The sequence below is a fragment of the Lonchura striata genome, chromosome 4 (assembly GCF_050655825.1).
Source record: "Lonchura striata isolate lonStrDom1 chromosome 4, ASM5065582v1, whole genome shotgun sequence".
Lineage (NCBI taxonomy): Eukaryota > Metazoa > Chordata > Aves > Passeriformes > Estrildidae > Lonchura > Lonchura striata.
Window position 1 is genome coordinate 66608371 of NC_140706.1, and position 23418 is coordinate 66631788.

Genomic DNA, 23418 nt, shown 5'->3' on the forward strand with positions numbered 1-23418 from the left:
CTTAAAAATTATCACCCAGGATAATTTTGGAATTAGGAAGAACCATTGTGGTGGGTTAAGAGACACTGAAGGGGTCTGCACCTCCCACACCTCTGAATGAAACCTTGGGGAGTTACATAAATTCTCTCTTGCCCTTCTTCTACCATCACTATGCCTTTGTCTTCTTTCTTTTTCCTCATATGCAGTCACAGCATAGAAACCAGCCTTCAGTCTCACTAAACACTCATTGCTATATTGAATCAAGAAATATAAAATCCCTCTTCTTCTATGACTACAACTCACTCCTACAAGAAAAAATAGTTTACAATAAATAACTTCACATATTCCCTATTTTTACTTGCTTTCTAACTAAATGAAAATAGTCTCACCTTCTCCCTTCTGACCACTCTGACAAGCATCACTAGATATTGGCTCTTCCCTGCTAAGAGCTCACCCCTGACATAAAAGCTGCCTTTTTAACTCTTTGTCCAAGGTTTATATTGATATAAATTTATTCATCACTGCTCCAATGCCTTGCCTGCAGAACCTACGTCCTTCACCTGGGATAGTGGGTGGAGCCCAGGGGAGTTAAAATCCATAAAAGGAGCATCCAAGGCTTTTAGAAAAGGCTTTTGGTTTGGGCTTGTGGTTGGTTTGGGGGGTTTTTGGGGAGTGTGGTGTGGGTGGATTTATTTGTGGTTTTGGTGTTTGGGTTTTTTTCTTCTAAATGACTATGGGGGAATCTTTCACATAGTGGGGTTATACTGATTCTTAGCATTTGACAATCTTGTTTCTGAGAAAATTAATCTCTCTTAGTTGCTTATGCTTAATAATTTTCCAGATACTTGAAAACAAGAACAGAAAACAAGAACAGACAAAATCAAAACACGGCTGTTGTAGAGGACTTTTCTTGGGCTTTGTGGCTGCAGAACATCATTTTATGTTTCAGCTACAGCTGAGCTCTGGAGCAGAGTGTACTTGCAGGGAAGGAAAGTGGGGACCTGGAGCATCCCCTGGTACCTGCAGGCAGTCAGTTGGATGCTGTGATTCGAGCTTCTTTCACCAGAAACATGGGTGTGTTCTAGTCCCTCTCCAAATTTTCTCTAGACTTTTAGGCTGATGTAACAAAGCAGGACATAGGGAGAAAGCTTGAAAAAACTTCAGAGGAGTGCTAGTCCTCTTGTCAAAGCAGCTGTCATAAAAGGAACACCCTAATAGCAGCAGCAACCCCTTCTCTCACTCTATTACCAGGACATCAGGAAAGGAAACAAATAGGAAAATGGTTTTGTATGTTAGTATCTAGGTCCCAGCCCTCAAAGGGGATAATCTGTTCTTCATAGGATTTTTCACTCACATTGCAAGAAATCACTAAATAAAACATCTGAAGTCTTGTGGGAGATGGTCTGGGATCCTCATTTTCAAACTGATAAGAGAATGTCCTGTCATAAGCTATGGTTGTGCTGCTTCTGTTGCAACAGATAGCTGAAAGGAACACTTATTTTCTAGGTGCCAGTAAGCTCATTGACCTAACCTAAAACCTTTCCAGGATTTTAATTCAGGCCTCTATTATTTACCTCTAAACCCCTAGTTCAGGTTTACTTTAAAAGAATATTTCTTATCAGAGCACATCAGGTTTTAAAGTTTTCCTGAGTAAAGTAGTCTTTTAAAAACAATTTTGCCCATAATTGTTATGTTGCTGGCTTAAAGGGAGGTCAAAACATAAAATAATGTGTTTAATTGATTTGTTTTGGTTTGCCTTTCCTATGTCCTCATTAATGCTGTTGTTTTAACACCACCTTCAGACAGGGGAGTTCTCTCACCTCTGAAGTGGGTTCACTCCTTTGCAGTGTTGACTTCTCCATCTCCGCAGACTTATTTTGTTCATTTCTGCTTTCTGAATATCCTTCCCACTGTTTACACTTTCAAAAGCTGGTGATGACTCAGGTCTCAAGGAGTTGAAGTTCTGTTTCCTCTTTCCTGTAGCAGTGCACACCAAAGGGTTCCAGGACTATTGCATACGAGTGGCCATGGAGCTGGTATTTATTCTCTGACAGTTACATGGGAAATAGGAAACTGAAGGTGAAAAGTTAATTTGGGAGTCATAAAGGAGTTGGTTATACTTCTGGCTGTTCTGGTGTATGAGACACACACTGAAACTCTGAACAGAATTACAGATCACCACAGGGAAAAATAAATACATGAACAGAGCAACTGCATTTGCTATTGATGGGGAAACAATGGAACATTTATTGTACAAAAGGGCTGTATGCATTAGAGATGTGTAAATACTTCCACCATAATACTCTGTTCTTAATGGAATATAATGTGCCATTATGCAGGCGGAACAATGAACATGTCCCAAAGATAAATGTGCTTGTCTTGGATGCTGAGTCACTTGGATTTCATTTCTGTGCTCACAGTGCCCCTGAGACATATCATGCCTACCTCCACAAAAACACACTGCTTTGTTTACCCTAATTTCTCCTGTTTGCGCATTACTGAATGTTTTAATGTGGACTCCACAATGCTGTTTTCTGCTTCAAGCTTCCATCTTCCCTACTTGGAAGTCGTGGAGAACTCTTTTGCCATCAAGAGCTCCTGTTGATTTAAATAGCTCATGACCGTGAGTTTCTAGGGAGCTCTGGGACATGCTGGTTATGAATGGCATTAACTAAAACCATCTGAAATTATTTATTTTTATAAATAGTCCATGGAAAACCAGTATAACTGAAAGCCGTCTTTATTTCCATAAGTGGATTGAAGCCCCTTGCCAAAATAGCAGATGCTTATCCAAAGGGCAATTGGTTACCCTATGCCCACTGATTTCAGCAGGACAGGGGATATATCCTATTACTGGGACTCACTGATGTGACTGCTTTGCCTCCTTGGTTTATTTTCTATCAAAATGCACACCTCACTGTCCTTCTGAGGCTAAGCAAAATCCCCATCCAGTTTGGCATTCCCGAAACTTTTTCTTGTGAATTAAGATTTCTCCCAAGGAGCTGATCCTGCCTATCCCCACTGTTGGGTCATCTTAAAGGTTGAAACATTGGGCAACAAAATTGGTGAAGGGTCTGAAGCAGAAATCCCCAGAGGAGTGGCTGAGGGAGCTGGAGTGTTTAGCCTGGAGAAAAGGAGGCTCAAGGGAAACCTCAGCACTCTCTACAACCACCTAAAAGGAGGCTGTAGCCAAGTGGGGGTCAGCCTCTTCTCCCAGGCAACCAGCGACAGGTTGAGGAAACGGCCTCAAGTTGTGCCAGAGGAGGTTCAGATTGAGTATTAGAAAAAACTTCTTCACCAAAAGCCTTATTAAGTGCTGGAACAGGCTGCCCAGTGAAGTGGTTCAGCCACCATCCCTGCAGACATTTAAAAGACATGTAGGTGTGGCTTTTAGGGACATGGTTTAGTGGTGGCCTTGGCACTGTTGGGTTAATGTTGGGCTCAATGATCTTTGAGGTCTTTCCCAATTAAATGATTTTATGATTTTATCTATAGAAACTACTGGGAGCTGGGAAAGTGGCGGGGTTTGAGGAACAGTCATCCATCCCCAACAGGGGGGAACCTTTACTAGCACAGCACAGATCCCTCCAGAAGGATTTCTCAGGCTGTTCCTGAAATCTTCATCTTCAGTTTCCAGAGTCCAGCACACAGCCCTGACTCACTACACACATCATCACCATCAACAATTTCTGCATGCCTCCCGTTTCATTTGCACACTTGTCTCACATTTTCATCTGTGACTTGTGACAAATTCTTCCATTTTCTCATGTAGTTCACTTTTGCATTGCCTGATTACTCAGTACTAGGTTTTGAGGCTGGCTTATCTGGAAGGTGGCAGCTTTCAGATTGCAAATCCAATGTAGGAGGGCAGAGGCAATTACCAGGCAAGCTACACTCTTGCTGAACTGAAGCTGAGCTCATGATCCCTATTTTTTCTTGTCATATCAAATACATCTGTGGCCTCTCCCATTTTTATTTTTTCCTCTCTCATGTTACATATTTATTTTGCTGCACTTTTTGTCCTCTGGGGACAGAAGCCAAGAGATTTTTGTGGGCGGCACAGGAGTAAACCAGAGGAAGTAAACAAAACACAATCCAAATAAACAGTTCAAATACACACAGCACCAAGGGCTGCCTAAAAACAGACAGCTTGATGGCAGGCAGGTGTTTCTGAGGGTTTTCAAATACTCAGAATCTATGAACTGTCTCTCCTGAGCAAACTTACTCAGCAAAGCTACTTTGTGCACAATGATTGGCTCAGTTAACTCTTTGTGTTCCTTCTCTTCCCTGTTTTTGCTGCGATGTTTGGATCCAATTCCAAGCCTGCACATATGTGTGTCTGACTTTATTAATGCAAAAACAGCAAAGCCACCTACTCCTGTTTTCCTTGTGGGTTTCTTTCCTTTGCTCCCATCCATTGCATCCCACATCAACCTGCTACCTTTGATGTCTGCATCTGATTAAGGCTGGCAAAGACAGTGGTGGGTACAGAATAAAGGACATCCACAGTGAGGAAGAGGTGCCACTTGAAAGCCTAATGCAATGATTCTTTGCACTGCAGCATTGTTTTTAGAATGTTTTCTTTCCTTATCTGGTAAATATACTGACACATTCCTCACCCCCTTTCCCAGTTTCCTGCTATTTTCCTGTGTTTTCCAAAGATGCACTGTCTCTTTTGCAAGGAGCCTGGGAGTGCTAATTGCTCTTCTCCACTGCTTGGGCTAATTAACTTTTCCTTACTGTTTCATTGCTATGAAAAAAGTCATGGAATTCAAATAAAATTAAAAATATAAACACAGATTATGCAAAACTTCAAATGAATTTATTTCCAGGAAGCCATAACTGTAGCCACAGTTTGACAGAGGAGCACAATCATGGATTTTGGTAGTGCTGATATTCAGACATTTGCTTTGTAACCGAATATGGCTGCTCTAGATTTTATTTGGGGTTTTTTGCAGCTGGGAGAAGGGAAGAATGCCATTTTCTCAGTTTACACTGTTTAGGATTTTTTTTTTGGCAGTGGATTATATATTCTATAACCTCAGTAAAGATCATCCAAGCTAAGACTAAAGATACCCAGTTGAGTTTTAAGGAGTTTCTGTGTATACAACATTCCTGTGTACCAATTTTACTGCACTTTCTTCCATTCAGGCCTTTTTGAATTATGGTTTACAGAACAAAAAAGTTAATTAATGAGAAATAAAACACAGGAAAAAAAATTAAATTTTCATTTTCATACAGTTTTCCTAATTGAATGTCAAATGAATGATTTAGCCAGCTTGTATTCTAATACATAGGTCTGGTTTCTTGTTACTCATGAGCCCTATTTAGCTATTCTAATATCTTCTCTATTTTTTTTCCCCATTAAAAAAAAGTCTTCTGGAAACAAAAGAGCTATCACTTGGCACTCAATCATGTAAGCAACATGGAAAATTTCTTTGACAAGTAACACCTTATAAATTAAAATTTGTGACAGTAGATTTGTTTGAATCAGTTAGTCATTGGTGGAGCTACATTTTAATTAAGGAGAAATTATCAAAAAGTATGCTAGTGCACAAGCCAAACCAATCTTCATCAAACCCACAGGCTGTGCCCAGTTCCTCTGGGATATAACAGGTGTTTTAAATTCCCAGTGAAAACATAACATTAAGGTTGCCTTTACTGATTGCACATTTGTGTAGGGCAGTATAGAGGTGTCTGAGAATTGCTCATCTCTCCCCAGAGGGCACTCCAAAATGTCATTTGCTACCCTCAGCTAATCAGTATTTCATTCCTATTATCTTTGCACCTCAAGTCAGGACCTCAGAGTCGCTGTAGCAGAGCTCAGCACGATCACTGAACGCTTTTTGAGTGTTATTTCATCTTCTGGCTGCCAAACCAGCCTGCGGGCTGGGAGAAGGGAATATTGACTTTTTTGGCTTCAGCCATGCAGCTTGGAGGGTAAACAGAGACCACAACAGTGATTCATCTGGTCTCGGGGAAGGTGTCCCTGCCCATGGTGGGGGGATTGGAACCAGATGATCTCCAAGGTCCCTTCCAACCCAAACCATTCTGTGATTCTGTGGTTTTTGTCCCAGAGAAGGAAAGCAGACACTAGGTTACCTCATAGCACTTCTCTTCCTGCCCCAGACATTATGTCCCACATCTTTGGGATAACTAAGTATTTCCACACTGTATCCTAGATGCCAAAAGTAAATCCTCACTTGTGAAATTATCAATATCACTGTGTGTTACCACTGACAACTTCAGTTTGCTCTGATAGACTCCTCTCTGCCACGCACAATTAAGTCCATCTTTAATACAAGGCAAAATAACTGCAGAGACACACAATTGTCTTCTGCACAAACCTTACAAGGGAATTATGTGGGATTACTTCCACACCAAAAAGTTGCTCCCCTCTTTATCCAGTGTGGAGTTTGTGCTGGATTTCAACCTCATTGTACTCTTGGTACTGTATTTCCCTGCTGTGTGCATTATAGAATTCTCTTAATTTCATGCATGGATGGCTGTAGAAATAAGAGATAAAGTTTCAAGTCTCTTTGTTTAACCCATACGAAATAATTAAAACACATTTTTCATCTTAGCATTCCCCTTAGGGCTTAACATATTGTGAGAAACACATCCTCATGTGAAATGAGCTTCAAGACAAATGGTCCTGCCTTTAGTTTGAAAGTCACCTCTGGAAAGAATGCATTTGTTTCCTTATTCATGCCACTCATTTCTTTTTAACTTCTGACACATTAAGATAAAATAGTCACAAAAAAGCACTGCTCTATAAATACAAAGCTGTACATTTTTCTACAGGTATAAAAACCCTTCAGGGCTGGTTTGCTTTAGGTTTTGGCAGCTGTTGAAGGCTCCCTTCATCCAACTTGCTGGCAGAGTTGCAGTCCTCCAGGGCAAGGACAAATTCTTCTCCCCAGCTCCATGCCCCTCTCTTGGCACACAGCTGATGGTGAACACAGAGCTCTTATGGTCTCACCCAGCTCTCCCAGGAGTCACAGCCAGGTTGGGATTGCCTGAGCTTGCCCAGGGGGCCACTTGAATAATTTGTCATTTCCACACTCCTTGGCATCATTGCATTCACCCAGTGCTTGTAAAGATAGAGGTTATCAGGAAATAAAACACAACTGGTAATCAGAAAACTCTTAAACACCCTAAAACACCACTGAAGGACACAGGCTGACTTTCTAGCACATAGCTATACTTTATCTATACATATATACACAGTTTTCATTATATATTTTATTACCTATTATCTATTTCTTTAAGCATTATTTAGTGTAAGCCAAAACATTGGCACTGAGCCCCGAGGAGCAAATACACATTCCCCCAAGTTGGGAAAATCGAGGTTTTTCCACCCAAAGTGTTTCAGCTACTTAAGGAAGCAGCAGGACCACAAAGACCCACAGAAGAGAGGTTTTGTTTGGGTTATGTTCTCATGTCTCCAAAAAATAAATATGGGTTTACAACAAGGTACTAATTGCTCTTACAGCAATCCTCCCAATCAACCCAGAAAGGCCTGTGGTATCTCTTTCAGCAAGGTAAATGAGAGTCTATTATAGAAAATAGATCTCTCTCTCTCTCTCTGACTGACTTCTCCCATGTGCCTGTTTATAAATTCCCCCAGCCCAAATCCTTTCATCAGCTACATACACATGAGCCCCAGTCATGGAACACTTGCATTCATGGAAATGCATCGAGCTCCCCAGGTTCCACAAAGCCTTCTAAGGCTTCTGCACAGTTACGAGTACAGAAAATCACTCTAATGAGAAAACTACTTAAACTTAATTGTCTCATTTAATAGGACTGTTTAAATTGCTAATCATTTTGTAAGTATTACTTTCTAAGTTGTTTTTAGCGGGTGGTTTGCCCTTTTTGTTGTTGCTGGAGGAATTCAGTAATAATTAACTGACCTAGTGTGTAATTATATGACTGAAAATAAGCTATGAGACATTTAATAAAAAGAGACTATTAACAGGATTTGAATTTATGACCTTCAAAATATGAAGCAAACACTTTATCCATGAGCTCACACAAGCTTTCACTACTGTCTGAGAATTTATGGTCAGTAGATTAGCCACAGAAAGACTTTGCCCACTCTTTGGATCTGCTGAGAACACACTGAAAAACTGATTAAAATAATATTAGAAGAAATATAGCAGTGGAAAAATGCTTGAGAAATTTTCCTCCTCTTAAACATCTATACTGTGGCTCGTGAAAGAGGGACTTGATGTGGTATGGCAGCAGATGTGATGGCAAGCACAAATTTTTGGGGTCTGAGTATTTCCCTCCCTGTGGGGTTCCTTATGGAGCAAAAGCCTATAATGCCCTTTCCTCAGCTAAAATAAATGGTGGTGGTATTTTAATCTGCAAACTCTGCTGATCTCAGAGCCATTTCTGTACCAAACTTACAGGACACAGTTTGAGATGAAAAAAATTACCAAACACCTGTATCTCAGACAGCCTGGCAACTTGTGCCATGTTTTTCTTTGGTTTTTAGGACATAACGTATTTTACCAAGTCTCTCATACAGAGCTGCAACAGCTTTGCTGTATTTCCTGTGAGATTTCTGAAACACTGCATTACAGAGAGAAGCATGACATTTTTAGAAGTTGCTGGTCCAGAAGCATCAATGTAAGGAAAACGAGGCTGTTGTGGTTTCTGGTTACCAGGAATCTGTGCAGTTTCCTTGGGAGTTATCAGCTGTGCTGTGCTTTAGAGAGTGGAGCAGAGCACATCCTGTGTCCTGTGCAAACCTCGCAGGATCTGAGGAAGAATTGCCACACTTGCTTGTGGAATCACACAGATCTTCCCACAAACTCATACAGGATGGCTTCTGTCTCTTCAGGACTCTGAGTATTTTGATATCTCATGCATTTGAACAAGAGACCATGTACTTACAGACATGTGGAGCAGGGAAATGATCTTGCAGCAGATGCTAAGAAGCTGATAGCTGTGAAAACATTCAAAAGCCAAGGGCTGGTGGAAAAGATCCCAGCTCTTTGTGCTGGGATTTGCTGCATTTGTGAAACCCAGGTTGGGGTAAAAATTTAGGTAGAAAATTCAAAAAGCAGAGGTGAAGGGGAAGGAAGCAAAGGTGAAGTGGAACACACTGCAATTGGTCATAACCAATTTCAGAGCTTCTCAGGTTTGCTCCCATCCTTCATGTCACGTACCTGAGCACTTTAAAACTGAGTGTATTGAAACAAAAGGAAAACAAGTTGGACCAGAGGAATGCCCGAATTATTTCTTCCCTATAAACCAAACAGTGTCATTGAGACAAATAAAGTGTAGATCCATGTCCCCTAATCTGCTTTGTGTCATCAGTGATGTGCATGGCACGGTGGTGTGGCTGTGGACTACTAAAGTTTGGGTTGTCTGTACCTCACAGGCACATGGCTCTGTGAGCATCATGACTTCTCAGAAAAACTGTGATTTGTGGGCTGGGATAGAGAATAAATATTCACTAACTACCTTTGATTAACAAGAATAGAGACCACGTAATCGGACTTCTACAGTCTAACTGAGTACTAAGAGTTCTTGGCTGTTTGCTGATGTACAGGACAGAAAACAGATTTTGGGTGCAAACGGATTTGCAAGCTGTGATTTCTAAAACAAGCAAACCCACTTTTCAGCTGTAAGAGGGAGGAATGGTCTGTGTTATCAAATACAGGTCCAGTTCAGGCAAGGTTGATGACCTCAGTCAAATATTTATTAAAGGGGAAAGAAATATTTGTAGTGACTTGTTTATTCTAGCTCTTGCTCACACTGATAGGGTTTCCTCTTCAGCATTATCATGCCAAAGCTTTCTTTGTGACTAACTCTGTCTTTTGGAAATGTTTCCCATCCAAATCTGACTTTTCCTGCTTTTCTCTACTGGAAAAACAAGCAAGCCATTTCAGTGGTGGGTTATGTGGCTTTCCCAGACCCCAGAGTGGGACAGATGATGGTGATGGTGGTGATGGTGGCGGTGGTGATGGTGGTGGTGGTGGTGGTGATGGTGGTGATGGTGATGGTGGTGGTGGTGGTGGTGATGATGGTGGTGGTGGTGGTGGTGATGGTGGTGGTGGTGGTGGTTGTGGCGGTGATGGTGGTGGCGGTGATGGTGGTGATGGTGATGGTGGTGGTGGTGGTGGTGGTGATGGTGGTGGTGGTGGTGATGGTGGTGGTGGTGGTGGTGATGGTGGTGGTGGTGGTGGGACAGCTCAGAGCACAAGAATGACTTTTCCAGCTCGCCGGCATCTCGTAGCCAGTCTGCAATCCCAGAGGAGGGTTGCAAATTCAGTTTGGTAATGTTTGAACCATCATGCATGCTACAGATGAAACAGCTAAATTGTCTCCTGAGCTATACTGTGGAACTAATTGCAAAATTGCATCTAATTAAAAAAAAAAAAAAAAAAAAGAGGCATGTGTTAAAGCTTTATGACAGATATATTATTGCCTGTGTAATGCAAAAATGATGCAATAAAAATTACTTTCAGGTCTGGCAACATTTTCCCCATGCAAGATTTGGAGTAATTTTTAATATACTTGTCACCAGTAAGATAACACTTAATGCTTTTATAGTATATTCCCGCCTGGATCTGAAAGTACCATGCAAATGAGGGTACATGCAATTATTTCTGCAATTATAAGAAGAGATTAAGAAGCAGACAACCTGCAAAACATGCCCAGTATGATGATAGAATTTAGTGACAAGCTTGGTAGAGATAGACACCTTTCCTTGCTTTTAAAAACTAAAAATTATCAGATATCTGTAATAATAATGATAAAAAATTTAATTGAAAGTGTTTTAAAATGATTCTATCTGCATAAATTAAGCATAATTTTCATTAAAACCTTTGGAGAACAGAATTTCTCACACACCACTGTATCTTGAGGAGAATTACTTCTTTGTAAAAAAATATTTTAAATAACTTTTAAAGTTTTCCATTATTATTGTGTTTTCCTCAGGTACTGACATGCCATCAGGGACCTCATCAAACTCCTGTTCTTCCATGTGCAGCAGTCTCAGCATGGCAGTGTCCTGGTGGGAGCTTTCTGTTTCTTCTGGCCAGTGTTCACCACAGAGCAATGACATGAAGAGTTCCCTGGTCAAGGAGGAGAATAATCTTGTTGGGCTCTATGTACAGTTTATGTGTAGCATGTTTTCATTACCATATTTCATCTTGTTATTGTAATTTCTATTCTAATAGTTGAAAGGTTATCCATTTGAAGTTAATGCAGGAAATCTTGTCTTTACTGGTTCTAAAAGTATTAAAATATATTTATAACTAATCTTAATTTAAAATAAAATTAGCATTTTTCTTCTTCATGTGTTTCTTCATCCTAAGCAGAGTTCAGAGGGTAATTCATCATAATTTTCTTGATAAACACTGTTTTACTCTCTGCTTATTACTAGCAATCCAATTTGTCTATTATTTATTTACTTTAATGGCATAAAAAGCAGTTTGATGAAAGGATGCCATGCACGACCTGTGTTCTATCAAGGAATTACTTAAACTAGGTTACTAGTGGTCTGGAAAACTCTAGGCTCCAGGAGCTACAAGATGGAGAGCCAAGGCTATTAAATTTCAGGGACCCTCTTTCTGAACTGAAGTACATTCTGTACAGGCCATCCCTCGTGATGAAAACTGAACTTTTCATGTACCACACTATTTTTAAAATTATCAAAAACTATTAAATAATCCCAGCAGATAGCAGGAAGATAACATGCTCTGAAATCAGTTTTCCCACCCTCCTTCATTCCAGCTTTCCCACAAATCCCTGTCCTCACTTTACCCATTAGAGGCAAAGTGTCTGCATGCCAAAGCATCCCAAAGTGTCCTCAAACAAGAAATGCATGCCAGGTAGCCCCTTAGGCTGCAGTCCACCTCCCTGTGCTGCCCCTGGGGTCCTCACCAGACATCCAGCACTCATCACTCCTGGGCTGGATTCATTTCTTCAAGCTTCACAATCAACTGGTTTCACAGAAAAAAAAGGACAATTTGGTTTTCTCACAGGCAGCTTACAGGCTCAAGAATTATTTTTTTTTTTTTAATACTGTAAAGAAAAAATTTGGAATATTTGTGGCTAGTCAAAAATTTAGGCTTGATGCTGGGGTTTATTTTAGTAACCTGTGAAGGATGTAAACCCATTACAGATAAGAATGTAGTGGACAAAAGTACTTTAATTTTGTAACTTGGAGGTGCAGCTCTCAGTTTTAAAACCAAAAAAATAGAAAATGAAGAAGGTCATTGAGTGCATCACACAGATTGACCAACATTCAGGTGTTTCAAAGTGCTGTTTCCACTGGGCTGGGTTGCTGTGGTTGGAACAGATTCCCCTTCCAGCAAATAAACAGGGAACTCTGGGGCTGTTCTCAACTGCTCCCCCGTGCTGGAGACCTGCTGGGGCTGAAGACCGTGGGATTCCAGGCCAGGGCTATTCCAGCTCCTCAGCAACATTTTCCACTTAATCCCACTGACTTCAGCTTCAATCCCGAGGTATCATTCCCACTTCAGCATTGTTTACAGCTAAGAGGGACAGGAGGACTCTGGAGCTGATTTAATCTAAACACAGAGAGCTCAAGGCTGTCCAGACCTATAAGGGAACTAAATAAACTCCTTTGAAGATGGGAATTGCAACAGGAACGGTTTTGTTTGGTCTTTATTTAGCTTCAAGGAAATTAAATTCCTGTTGTAGGAGCTAGTTGTGCTGTGTTTGTTCTTAATTAACTAGACAAACGTTGCATGTGCAGTGCAAAAAAGAAAACCTTGGCACTACTCAGGCTGTGTTCTTTATGTAATTTGTTTTGATATATTTCTCAGTAGCATTTGTAAGGTTGTGTTCATGAAACAAAGCACCAGAACAACGTTTCTAAAAAATTAATGAAAACAAAAGGCATCTGGAAATATGAATTATCATACGGTTATGTAAATATCCATGCAGATATATAAAGGATATGAGAAGTATGAAGTACCAGTATGTGAAAATCTACTGCAAAAGAGAGAATAAGCTTAGGGATGGGCCTTTGAACTGATGTGTCCATGAGAAGGTCAGGAATGGGAAATATAGTTTTTTGTTTTCAGGGTTTAAGGAAAAGAAAGATAAAAGCTGCCTTTCCCATGGTCAGCTAAACTAGTGCAGGGAATCCCTGGAAGTGTGGGATGATCATTTTTCCCTTCATGCCTCTAGAGCAATCCTATCAGCTGAGCATCTTCCTCACTGGGCAATAGTCAAAATAATGCCTAAACTTTTTGTATTTTTATTTTACCATCTATTGACTCAGAAAGAAGCCGAGGAAAACACTGAATTTTTCTTTTGCAGCTGGAGAGGTGAAGCAGTGTCCGTAATTTTCTTCTACAGGAAGCATGCCCTGCAAGGCAGGTGATCAAAGCAGCTGGCCACGCTGCCAGCAGGACCTGGGAATCTCTGTGGCAGCAAAGGAATGACTGCACAGGAGACATGAGGAATGCCAGAGTCACAGGTCAAGCTTTAATGGCTGGAGGAGCCCAGAGTGAGATTCCTGCGATTCTTCCTTCATGATGACTTTGTCTGATAAAGGGAGATGGAGTGGGCATGCCCAGGGACATGCTAGGCAACTCTTTTTAATCTCAAAGCTTAAATAGAGGAGGCAGGGTTGGAAATCTATGTGAGTTAATCAGGGAAGGCGAGATGTGATCAAATCAGATCATAAAAAATGCCACACAGAGGATTTGTGAAATGCCTTGCTTTAGACACAGTACCAAAAATAAATAAATAAGTAGCCCCAAACTGTGTTTTGTTTTGCAATTTTTAGTAACTGCATTGCTAGTACAATAATTTCATTATATAAACCCCATTGGTGTTAAAATATACATTATGTTGCAGCCTCTCTTGAATAATAATAACAACTGACTGATCATTATTTATTTAAATTGTCTTTCCAGGCCATTTTCTTTTGAATTAGTGAGCCTGAATTTCAAAACAGAGAATTAAACATTAAATTAGAGTCAGGCGGTCAGATCAAAATACCATACCGGGAACAGGTGCATCCCAAAATCTTAGTTCAAGGCATTTTACACGAAATTTTGTTACAAATTCAAAAGGTACTATCTACTTCTGTGGAGCCAGGAACAGTTTGTTAGCCTGGTTAATGTTTTACCAAACTAACCAATTTCTTACTTTTCTAGTCAAAATTCTAGGCCAGTACAACATATGTGGCCACTGAGTAACAGTGACAAAACTTTATGTTTTTTTAGACTCCAAATGTCAAGAGATATCCCTAGAATATATGATTTATAGCTTTTGGTCCTTTCAAAAAAATTTTTTTTTTTTACTTTCAGGAAATCTTATTTCATTTTTGATTAAAAAAAAAAGATAATTCTTTGGGGATTTGATTTATAAACTATGGCTAGGAAAATATTCTGAAAACTTTGGAGTAACTTTTTCCCCAGATCCCTGCAGCACGGACAGATAAAGGAGTAAGTAAAATGAAAGGTGACATTGGATCTCGAGTTCCCAGCTTATCAGATAGTTGGATACAGACAGATCTTATCAAAGCATTAGTCTCCAAAGAAAATAACTCTTCTTTCTAGTGTGGAACAGGCAGAGAGACTGAATTAAAAAGGACCTTCTCTATTTCACCACTTAAAATGATACCATGATTTGTAGTGGGTTTGAAGGTTTAAACAAAACAAAAACTCTATTTAATGTATTACTACAAGGATGCCATTCCCAATGATTATACACCCTTACATTACCTTGGGAAAAATGGTCTAAAGCACATAAAGAAGTAGTGATACTGTGGTGCTTGGGATGGTTATTTTATAATAGGTGTTCTTCAGTAAAGTATAAACATATTTCTGATAAAAACACTTCTGTTTTGCTGAGACATCTAGTATTCTGCTTGATTATGCTCCTCTATGATAAAGCTGGATGGTGCTTTTAGGAACCTGGTCTAGTGGAAGGTGTCTCTGCCCAAAATAGGAGGGTTGGAACTACTTGTTTTTTAAGGTCTCATCCAACCCAAACTATTTTGATATCTTGGAAAAAGTCTTCAGTGCAACACTAGACAAAATCCTGAGTAATATTTTGGAATCTGAAGGAATCTCTAAATGAGATGTTACACCTCCTGATGTGTGAAATCATGGATGGGTCCATAAAGGGCAGCATTCACTGTGCATGGCCCTTCAGTATTGATGGAAACATGCTGGGAAACAGTGAGGGTATTCTTTACAAATCTGGAAGGCCAGTTTTGTCAGCTATGAAGCTTTTATAAAACTATGAAACTGAAGAAAATTTATTCCTCTTGCCTAGTTATGTATGTAGAACCACAGAAGGCCCTAAGTAGGAAATGGTATTTCAGTATCACACTTGTGATGGAACAGATGAGCTGAATATGGCGCAGTGACTACTTTTATTGAGCAACTGGAATGTTCATACTTGCCAGAAATAAAATTTCTAATGATAAGATGCAGCCACTTTGCCTTGATTCTCCCAGTTGCCTTTGGGAAGAATAGTGCTGCATGGCAGATGGCAATACTTCAATAAATTTCAATAAAACCGTTTAGAATTCATGGCATGTCGCACGTTGAGGTAGGTACTGTCAGCAACTCAGAAGTGACAAACTTCACGCATGACTCTAACCCATTTGGCAGTATTCAATGGGATCAAAAGCAGCTGGGGTGGAGAGAAAAGTGGACTTTGTTGTTCTTTATTTAAATACCTTCTTGGTAAAGTCTTACTCATTAGAAATTGTTGGTTTTCAGTGATTTTCAAGTTGACGCTTCAGTGACGGCCAAAAAACCCATAGACAAATCCAGCCAAGCAGCAACGGAATTGCACTTTGAAGACCATTTTCTAACAGATTTTATTGGGTTATGAACACTGCCAATGCCAGTGGAAACAAAAGCAGGGGAAAAAAACACGATTCAGAGTCCAGTGCTTACATGTCTCCCTGCTTATGTGGCCCTTAGGTGCCCCTTTTATCTTTTTCCAATGGGAGCATTGAGATGCAAAATACTAGACCAGAACAGAAAAAAAAAATGAATAAAATAATAAAAAGACCCCACAACCCTGTACAGCAAATAAATGGATCTAGTGGGTAATTTTTACAGTGCTCTGAAAGGTTTTAGGAATGTAGGATTAGCTTTATGGTCGGTTGTGTGGAAAGCTGACAGAACAGAAACATAGCAGCTTCCCAACACCAACAGGATTGACCACCTCAAACATGCTGAAAACTAAGGACAGCAACAAACAGAAGGAAATTAGGATTCAGTCCCAGAAAGAAAACATCTACATTTAAGAAGGGGAAAAAAATAATTGTGCAAAGGTTTTGACACAGCCAGCTTAGGATGTGTATTTGGCAGCAAGTGCATGCAGAGCATGACATGAGAAGAATGGGAATGACTCAGATGAAATCAAGCTAACTGCAGGGACAAGAAAAAGGAACAGGAGTTTTCTCTGAACAATCTGGTCACATGCAGCCTTCAGGAAGAGAATAGCTTTTGATACAATAGTACAACCATGCAAATATCATAGGCAGGGTTTAACCTTTCAATGAATGACTTGGTAAAATTATAAAATCATAGAATGGCACAATGGGTTGGAAGGGATCTTGTAGATCATCTTGTTCAACCCTGGGGCAGGGACACCTTCCACTAGCCCAGATTGCTCAGGCCTAGAATGTTTTTGGGGATGCAGCATTCCCTGCCTCTCTCAGGGCAACCTGTGTCAGTGTCTCACCACCCTCATCACAAAAATTTTCTTCCTTTCTACCTAAATCTTCCCTATTATTCCCTGTGCTGCCTTGAATTCCCATACGCAGTAAACATGCCTTGTCATTGGTAATTTTTACAAGCTGAAGCAGAAAGTCCTCCATCCTCCCTGCCTTGCCCACAGGGCTCCACCAGAGCTGGCTCAGCAGCTGCTCAGGCTGGGAAAGGGTGGAAAAATGTGCCCCCTGAAGTGGCATGTGAAATGATAACCCTAAATGCTAAAACCCCTGCTCCCAACTCCTCTGCTGCCACAATCACAGCTTGTTACCACACTGCTCAGCAGAAAGCAATCCAAACCCCAGGCAGGTCAGCCTAAAGGCTGAGTGAGCCCTGTGGGGTTTATCCATGGGAGTTCAGATACATGTGTCAGGAGATACAGGAGCAAAGCCAGGGATTTAAGTGGCATGCAGCAATGGAACATGATGGAAAAAAAACCCCCTTTGCAGCTCCTATCAACAACTTTCATCTTCTGCAACTGTTTGAGGAAATAGCTGGCTTCAAAACAAATTAGTAGGGGTTTAGATGGCTGTATTTCAATTAATCTCAGGAGGAAATGGGAGGATGGGAGGAGTAGTGCCTTACATTAGAATTTAGAAAAAAAAAAAAAAAGAGAAAATAAGCTGGGAACTTGGTCTATTCTGAGGCTAACGAAGACATAAATGAAATGTAAATGTTGAGCCTGTGAAGATCTGAGTGCTATCTACTGTGAAGTGGGCATTACCTAGGATTTTGTGCTAAGAGGCTGCTGGCAGATGAGGAAAAATTTGGTCCCTGCCACAAAACTTTATTGTGGAAGGAGGGATGGGAGTGCTTGTGATTCTCAGTTAAAAATAAAGATAATATAAATAAATAAACTGAAGCTAATGTACAGAAAGATATGAAAAGTGAGCTGCTAGAGGGAAAAAAAGAGGAGAATTAAATCACAGACATGTTGTTTATTTGTGCAGAGCAAAAGCCACACACCTCAGAAATTCAAATGATATTGCTTTAATTAGACAATTGAAATTAGCCACTGGAGGGGGAGCAGAGCTGTTCCTTTAAGATATGTTTTGGATCAATTGATCAAGCGATGGAAGCATCGTGCTTTTATTTGCAGAGGGGATTGAACACCAGACTACAAAACAAATGAAAGGCAAACTCTCCTTCAACTCACTACCCTTGCTGGAGAATTTACAGCCAACGTGGCAGCATTTTACACAATGTGAAAATGTTAAAATCCATTGAATTTGTCACAGAGGGAAACCCTTTTAAGTGGTTTGTCTTTCCCCTTGTTTTTTAATTATTGGGTAGCATATGAACTCTGCCATTTGTTGCTTTAAAACTTTTAGTGCAAATCCATTCAAATCTGAGAAGCAGGAGTGAAAATAATTGGGCTCCACAGCAGAAGAAATGATATTGCTAAGAGACATGCCTTACAGGAAGAAACTTTTGGAGCTAGTGAGCACCAGCTGTCTCTCCACAGCTCTGCACAGTAACCCAGAATTGCTGAATGGTTTGTGTCGAAAGGAACCTTAAAGATCATCTAAGAAGCATTGGGTTGTTTGATTTCCCTTTAATTCCAAATCAAGAAAAATGAAAGAAAAACTAAAAATCAACTTGCAGGCACCTGTGGCAGTTATTTGAAGCCTCATCACCCTTTTGCTTCTACTTATACTGTCAGAGGTAGCAATCAAAGTAGCTGTTCCCTGTCATATTTCAGCCAGACAGGAAACCTGAGAGGATGGCATGTAGGACAAGGAAAGAGGATGGAAAGGATAAGATTAATGAACAAAACTAAGGGGGGAAAAAAAGCAGAGTAAAGCCAAACCAAGAAGAAAAAAAAGATGTTTAATAATCCGACTGTCAAAAAAAAATCAAGTGCAATAAATTTTTTGTCAGTGTGAACTTGTCAGACCAGTGCAACTTTCTGGAGGTAAATGATTCTTCTCCAAGCTTTCACACAAAGGCAACGTACAGCTTTCTCACATATATATCTGTATCAAATCACACAATTACAAAGCACTAGGAACACCATCTAATCACCTACTTAAAGCAAGAGACTATTGCCTGAACTTTTGAAACTAGAAAAATGATTGAGTTAAAGGAGGATTAGATTGGAAATAAAGTGTTTGTATTTTCATCTTTTATCTCTGAGCCTTTAAGAACAGCTCTTTGGAGCAACAACCATGTGCTTCTGCATAGCATTTCTGGTCCTTGAATTTCACAGATTTACCCAATGGTTTGAGTTGGAAGGGGCCTCAAATATCATTTATTTCCAAGCCCCTGCCATGCACAGGGACACCTTCCACTAAACCAGGTTGGTCACATCTCCCCAAGGGAGTTTTTCTTCTATTTTATTTTCTTCTATTTTTCTCCCCAGCAACAAAGATCTAGATCTCTCAAAGGGACTTGAAGTGTCTATGCCCTGTGCGATGAGAGGCGCTGCAAATTTAGGAAGAGGGGATCTATCTTGTTGTAAGAGGGAGCCTTAAGGAGGAGACTGAGTAAGGAGATCTAGGAAATGGATCCCCCAAAATTACTCAGCCCACTTCTCCTTTAGGAGAACAATATCCCTGTTGCTACAGACATGTGGGATTTTCTTTGAGCTAAAAAGGTCAAATTCACCCAGCAGACAGCAAGGCTGGGGTGAAGAGCAGGTGACAGCAATCCTGTACCAGGGTGACATCATGGAGAGGCACCATTCAGCCAGCCAAGGTCTCAGACTGCCTTTAGGACAGCTGGGCATGGAGAAAAGGGTCTGTCCCAATGCCTCAGCTCCCAGAGAGATGGAGCAGGGTTGTAAGGAATTGTGTCTTTGCTCAGATCTCCTTCCCTCCTCCTCCTTCTCCACCAAGTGCAACAGGGCAAGTGGGGTAGAAATTACCTGTAAGAGATAAACAGGGTCAGGAGATCCAAAATTGCTGTGTTTGCAGCCTGATTATCATGCATGTCAAGGGAACATACATGGATGGAGGTTCCCAAAGTCCTTGTGAACTCTTTATTGGCAATAGGCTGAGTTGAACAGACATGTGTAAACATCTCAAAGCTGTGTAGAGGTTGCACATCCTGGTTATTCTCTAGGAAACAAAAATCACAAACTTTCCCAGGCAGTTCTAAATGCCCATAGCAATCTTTGGGGACAGACCTCAAAATACCTTTGTGAGGGTAAGCACTGTTGCCTCTGTTTACATGGAGAAAAAGGGCACACAGGGACACAATGACTCCCTCGGGTCTCCGGCAGAAATGTTGCCAGAAATGAGAATATGAAGTAGTTCTTGTCATTGCAGAGCCCTGCCTTCTGATTCTTGTCTCTCTGTATTAAGATCTGAGGTCAGACATAACTTTATTATGCCAATATTTTTTTTCCTTCTTCTTCTGAGGAAACTCAGATGGAGATTATGGATTGGGGTCAGGAACTTTAGCACAGATGTAATTTCTACCTGTGCATGAAAGGCACTGTTGTGAAACACTTAAGAGGCAATGTACATGTTTTGTCCCTGGTATCAGTGCCCCCAGGTGAGGGACTGAATGATCAAGCAGCACCTTGGCATCATTCCATGGCCATGTGACTCAGCCACCTTCCTTCTGTCCCTACAGGCTGTGCCTGGAATGGGAATAGAATCATCATAGAATCACCATAGAATCCTCTTAGAATCAGTTTGAAAGAACGTTTAATATCACCCAGTTCTCATCCCTTGCCATGGTCAGGGACACCTTCCACCAGACCAGCTTGTCCAGAGCTCCATCCAGCCTGGCCTTTAACACTTCCAGGGATGGGGCATCCACAGCTTCTCTGGGTGGCCTGTGCCAGGGCCTTACCATCTTTACAGTAAAGAATTTCCTCCTAATATCTACTCTAAATCTATCATACTTCAACTTAAATGATTTTAAATAGGATTTCAAAGACAGAAAGAAAAAGCAGCGCCTTCAGAGACACCAGATGATTGAGGCTTTGAAACACCACATCTTGCCTTCTTCAAAGGAGGTGGTGTATGGGACTTGCTGATTTTGGCTTTCTCTGTTTTGGCTTGTAAGGAGTTGCTGAAACAACATCATAATTCTTTGTGGGAAAAGGGCAATCATTCAAAATAGAGAAGTAGTTTCATGACATTTCTGTACCTTGCTCCAAGCCCTACTTACTAGCTGCCTACTTCAAACAGCCCCTTGGCAGAATTAGGTCTTCCAGGAGTACCTCAGCCTTAATTTTTACCCAAATTTCCTTCTTTGATACAGATTTTCCTTGCCCTAGCTGTCTGTAGTTTGGACAGCAGTTTGTACCCTACTACCACCTTACGTTCAGCTTTCATGTGCTTATGTCTGCAAATATTTGCCATTTCCTTGGAAAATCTTTGCTGTTCCACTTTCCAACCTCCTCCATCTCCAAGTAATGCTTGACAGCAAATGAAAGCAAACGGAATAATTTGTCACAATCTGCAGAATTCTGTTGTTTGTCTACCACGTATGGGCAATTTGCACAGAACAAACTCCAGATTGAATGTCTCAAAGAGTGAAGCGAGTGAGCTGAGGATACCTGGAATGTAAAATATACCATATTCCTGTAGATGTAGAATAGAAGCTTCAGTAGCTCTAGGAAAAAGAGCTTTGTTCTTTTCAGGGTAATGTGTAATTCTGACTGGCATTTTCCTCCAGTTTTTTACTAAGATCAGTGTTTGCAGTTCCATTTATGTGATATTTTCCAGGTCAGTTTTTTATTCTGCCTCTCTGCACCACATTTTTTCATCTATTTACTTGAGCTTAAAAAAAAAAAAAAAACCTTGGCTCATACAGTATTCTGAAAAAGTCACCTAAGCCAAACTGCTACTAAAAGAACCTGTGTTTTGTGGCTGTCTTGCTTAAGGTTGTGCAGTTGCAATCCTTAAATGCACTGAGACAAGTGGAAAATAGCTTATTTTCAATGTGTGAGTGCTTTTTTCAAAGGCAGGGTTTGCCTTTCAGGTGCTTGGCACTTCTCAGCATTGGGGCTCCGCAGATGCAGGCTCTGATTAAAAAAGTTTCTTGTGTTCTGATGCATTATAACTTATTAGTTAATTTCACTGAGAAATATGGTATTTTCTTCATCTTATAATTTTTTGACTTGAAGAAGACAAAAGAAAAATCAATTTACAGTCTCTCTCTTTCCCAATGTAACTGATTAGAAGAAGAAGGATCCAGATGTAGGGGTACAGCAATGCCTTTGAAAGCTCAGGAGTACAAAACCAATGAAGTGTGGTGATAAGGGCTCTCCAGAAAGTCAATCTCTCCCAGATCAATACAAAATCCAAGCAAGCATCACCAATTCAGAGCAGAGAAAGCACCATAGGTAGTGCTAGAAAATTATGCGGGTTTTTGTTTCCTAGGAAATCTCAATTCCATTAAAATCAATTTACAGCCTGGTTTATTTACTGGATGTGTGCACATTTCCTTCCCTGGCAATACAATTGGAATCTCCTGGGACGTTGCCTCCTATATGTTGTTTCCTCAGTTGTAAAACCCAGGCTGTCCCAAACGGGAGAGTCATGACACAATGGATGCCAATTACACAGCACTGGAGGATAATCAGCAAGCAGGCTTTCTTCTGCAGGGCATTTAGTTATTGTTTGGTAGAAATCCTGTTTAGCATTCCACAGTATTTATTCAGGCCTAGCTTCCTTTCATCTCATCACTGATGTTTAAAGCAGAGCACCAGAAGCTTGAGTTTCATCTTGAACTGGAAAAAAATTCTATTTTGTTATAACTCAAGTCTCTTCTTGAAACACAGACCAAGTTGGGTTATTTATTGTTGGTTTGTTTTTTTTTTGTTTGTTTCTTTGGGTTCTTTTGTTTTGTTTTGTTTTCACATCAGGAGCAAGAGAGACTTTGAAAAGGAACAGCAACTGCTGTCAATTTTCTCCTTTGACAGCTCCTCACTGGCCCAGAAATTCTGTATTTACTTTATTACAGAGTCATTAGTGGGCTGTAAATCTCACTGATGAGCCAGCAACCTTTCTGTGGGCAACTCACTTACCTTCAGAGTCCCATAAATTCTCAAAAATTGAGGCAGTCTCAAAGATGGTTGGGAAAATACCATTCATAACAGAGACTTCCAGTTATAATGAGCTGAATGTATGAATTGAGAGTTGCCTTATTAGATTTGCATCTGCAACAAGCCAGGAAGGGCTGGAGATATTTTAAGTGATGGGAGCCAAAGGGGGACTGGGAGGGAAATGAGATCCAGGAGACACCCTGAAATGAGCATGAGGGAAGGGATGTAGCAAGATAAAGGGACAGAAAACTGAGGGTGGGATAAGATGACAGTTTTTAATACACAGAGGGCAAAGAGAAAAAGGTTTATTGTGGATGAAGCACAAACTAATGTACTCAGCAATGTTACATCAAGGAAGACTTCTTTTAGCCACTTGAAAAGCACCTAAGACTAGGAGATAATAATGCTCTAAACCAAATATTTTGGGAGAGGATCCCTAGCCTTTATGAAGAAGCCAGAATGTCACCTGTCAGGTCTGCCCAAGGATGGCTGATTTCTGCCTTGGGTCAGGGGAAAGGATGGCCCTTTGGGTCACCTTCCACCCCTGTGAGCCTTTGTGACCCTCCAGGTCACACCTCCAATTAGTTTGGCCTTTCCAGACTCCATCAGAATTCATTGTAACTCTGCTTTCTTCTCTTTTCAAAAATTTTTTCCTCTGTTAAAAACACAGTCAATATTTCTGCTCAAAAGTACTGT

At 40.5% G+C, this 23418-nt stretch overlaps 1 protein-coding gene across 1 annotated transcript; it reads right to left on the minus strand.

Moving 5' to 3' along the window:
- Positions 1-896: 896 nt before the first annotated feature.
- Positions 897-22489, minus strand: LOC146767699 (uncharacterized). Its single transcript, XM_085578305.1, has 2 exons — positions 19585-22489; positions 897-11072 (listed from the first exon to the last, which is right to left on the minus strand). The coding sequence occupies exon 2, from the start codon at positions 10222-10224 to the stop codon at positions 9892-9894; it is 333 nt and encodes a 110-aa protein (XP_085434431.1). The 5' UTR covers positions 10225-11072; positions 19585-22489; the 3' UTR covers positions 897-9891.
- Between the last annotated feature and the right edge of the window lie 929 nt (positions 22490-23418).